Source organism: Bufo gargarizans, chromosome 6 (assembly GCF_014858855.1).
Source record: "Bufo gargarizans isolate SCDJY-AF-19 chromosome 6, ASM1485885v1, whole genome shotgun sequence".
Classification (NCBI taxonomy): domain Eukaryota; kingdom Metazoa; phylum Chordata; class Amphibia; order Anura; family Bufonidae; genus Bufo; species Bufo gargarizans.
In genome coordinates, this window is record NC_058085.1 from 118,938,400 (window position 1) to 118,941,932 (window position 3,533).

General features: G+C 39.7%; 1 protein-coding gene across 1 annotated transcript; it reads right to left on the reverse strand.

Moving 5' to 3' along the window:
• Nucleotides 1–2,219: 2,219 nt before the first annotated feature.
• Nucleotides 2,220–3,281, reverse strand: NEUROD2 (neuronal differentiation 2). The gene has a single exon (XM_044300010.1). It carries the CDS (start codon nucleotides 3,279–3,281, stop codon nucleotides 2,220–2,222), a length of 1,062 nt encoding a protein of 353 aa, XP_044155945.1.
• Between the last annotated feature and the right edge of the window lie 252 nt (nucleotides 3,282–3,533).

A 3,533-nucleotide genomic window follows, 5' to 3' on the forward strand; every position in this document is an offset into this window, starting at 1 on the left:
TAAAAATCTGAATTTATGATAATAAAAAATGAAAACAAAATACATAAAACAAATACATTGAAAATATAGAAATATTTCAAAATAAATAGTGACATAATATATAATAAATAGATCAATAATAAATAAAAACGCATCATAAATAAGACCATAGATAGAAATATGAAGGAATTAAATGGAAATGCATTGCCAAATAAATCCCTTAAACGTAATAGGCAGCGGATGGCAGGACACCCATAAATTAACCACACAATTACAGTATAGTAAAGAAATCAGAAACGCAGGGTAAGTGAAAACCTTATATTTTGCATATTTTTAAAACTTTTTTTTGTCACGTTCTCTTTCCCATGCAAAACATCACAGAGTATTTTCTGCATGTAAACCTTCCCTTCCGATCAGACAGAACAGAGATTATATGACACACAGGATCAGAAAAGAACATTTAGTGATAACACAGCAAGAACAACAGCAACGGTTCTGTTGATGCAGGAGACTGAAATGCAGGTCATGTGTCCCTTTAACCTTTTCAGTGCCAGAGGGGACTGCAGGGGCTCGTCTTCCTACACCCCTGGGCCCCTATCGAAATTGGAAAGAAATTGCACATTAAACGTGTTTGCTCGGTCCCCTTTAAAATAAACTTTATATAAATTTCACCTTTATATTTTGCATAGATTCTCGGTTTTCTACTTCATCCTAGGTTTGTATTTTATTGCTTTAGCAAAAAATATCTTTTGCAATTGAATTTCAATTTAATTATTTGTTCCTCTTTACTTTTGTAGTAGGCAAGAAGAGTAGATAGATAGCTGGATAGATAGATTGGTAGATATAAGATAGATTGCTAGATACTAGATAGATTGATAGAGAAATAGATAAATAGATAGACGTGAGATAGATGTATAATAGATAGATTAACAGATAGATAGATTTAAGATAGATAGATCTAAGATAGATTGGAAGATATAAGGTGGATAGATAGATAGATAGATAGTAGATAGATAGATAGATAGACAGACGTGAGATAGATTGGTAGATATATAATAGATAGATAGATAGATAGATAGATAGATAGATAGATAGACAGATAGATTGACAGAGATAGATAGATACATAGATGGGTTGATGGATGGATAGATTAGTGAGATAGATGTATAATAGATAGATTAACAGATAGATAGATTTAAGATAGATAGATCTAAGATAGATTGGAAGATATAAGATGGATAGATAGATAGATAGATAGATAGATAGATAGATAGACGTGAGATAGATTGGTAGATATATGATAGATAGATAGATAGATAGATTAACAGATAGATAGATACATTTAAGATAGATAGCTAGATCTAAGATATATTGGTAGATATAAGATAGATAGATAGATAGATAGATAGATAGATAGACGTGAGATAGATTGGTAGATATATGATAGATAGATAGATTGACAGAGATAGATAGATAGATAGATAGATAGGAGATAGATGATAGATTGGTAGATATAAGATAAATTGATAGATGATAGATAGGTAGATATATGATAGATAGATAGATATATGATAGATAGATAGATAGATAGATAGGAGATATATGCCCACGTTGATTTTCTTAAGCGTTATTTCTTTGCAATTCCACATGAATTAAAAAGTTCTGGTTTTCTATTGTATATTTCACCTAGGGGGATGATCACCTCCATGGTCAAGACACATGGTCAGGTGCATGGTATATACAGTAACAATATAAATAGGGTTAGCAGAGGGGACAAGCCTACTGGTATTATTGTACACAGGCAAGTGCCTAAACCCAGTTCTAGGTGCAAACAAGATGTGGTTGCTGAATATGTACATGTGAATGAACTGGAGAGGGGATGGGGGTGCAATGATGCCTCACATAGTGTAGGATGATCCCAGGCAGACAACGATGGAACATCAAACATATGATGTATATGAACCAAACAGAACTCTTGATTGTGCAGAAGTAATTACAACCATCACAATTGTATGTAGTGCATCAGGACCACCTTGCAAAACACAGCTGTAGGGTGGCAAAGGTTACCCAACCGCAAGCAAGGTCTCCAAACACAAGTGAAATGCAGGACAGAAGGTTCACCATACTAAGAAGTATCTGCATCAATAGTTGACGACCAGGCGTATTTCTACTCGACTGGTCGCTCCAATACTTCCATATTTCTTGGCACAAATTGCACAGGTGGAGAAAAGTTAGGTGGCTCAGTTATGGAAAAACGCATTGAGTTCCTCATACATGGGGGCCCTATCATGGTGGACGTGCATATCATAAGGCAACAGGTTCTCAGAGTGGACTCCACTTCGCATACCAGAAGATCCAAAGAGCAAGCTATGCCCAGAAGGCCTGGAGGATGGGAGGGAAGAATAGTGCATAGAGTAGTGGTAATTTTTATCATTGTCGGCGGATGAGTCCTGTTTAAGAGCGAAGTTGCCATTAATGCACAGTGGTGGGCTTAAGGGGGCGTCATACTCAGAGCTATTGTAGTCCGGAGACGTGTTACCATACAGTGACTCATATGTGGCACAGTAGCCATGGCTTCTCAAAGCATGAGTATTGGCCATGGAACTAGACTGACACTGTGAGCCTGAGAGCCTGGAACACGGATAGGTATAGGGGTGCATGGCAAAGGAAGAATTTGGGCCATGGTACCTCCCAGCTTCTTGACCTTGCTCAGTCAGGAAATTTCTGGAGTTAAGCTGCAAGCAGCCGGCCACCAGGTTGGTTGTGGGTTGGGAGAGGCCCTTGCACAGGGTTTGCACATAGGCCACTAAATCAGGCCTCTTCCCAGACCTAAGAATCTCGGAGAGGGCCCATATGTAGTTCTTAGCTAGCCTGAGAGTCTCGATCTTAGACAACTTCTGGGTCTTTGAGTAGCAGGGCACCACCTTCCTGAGGTTGTCCAGGGCTGAATTGAGGTCATGCATGCGGTTTCTCTCCCTGGCATTGGCTTTTTGTCTTCTCACCTTGGACCTCTCCATCCTGGCCTTAGTCATTTTCCTCTTTTTGGGGCCACGTTTCTTGGGCCTTTCTCCCTCAGCTTCCTCTGTCCCCTCCTCTTCCTCTTCTTCCTCATCATCATCCCCACCAATATCCCCATCGTCCTTGCTCTCACTCAGAGAACCCTCAGTGTGAACCTCCTGTAAGCTCTTCTCGCTGCTCTCATCCTTGTCACTCATGTCTTCATCACAGTCATCATCAGTCCAGGAGGCGAATTTCTGGACCTCCGGAATAAGACTGGTCTCGCTGAACAGCCTGGTCAACATGATGGCTAGGGACAGAAGATAAGACAAGTCAACACCAGAGACCTCTAAGGAGTACAAGAGGCAACAGTGATCTCACCTACTCAGCAATGTAACGCACAATGCAGAATAATAGACTGATCCAGATTCATGTAATGATTACACCCCCAGACCCTTATATTGTTCTGTTGTCGCCCATGTTGTTCCAGGGCTAACATTACATATAGGAGCAATATACCCCACAACAGAATAGAGGGGTGGGGGGTGTATGCAGAT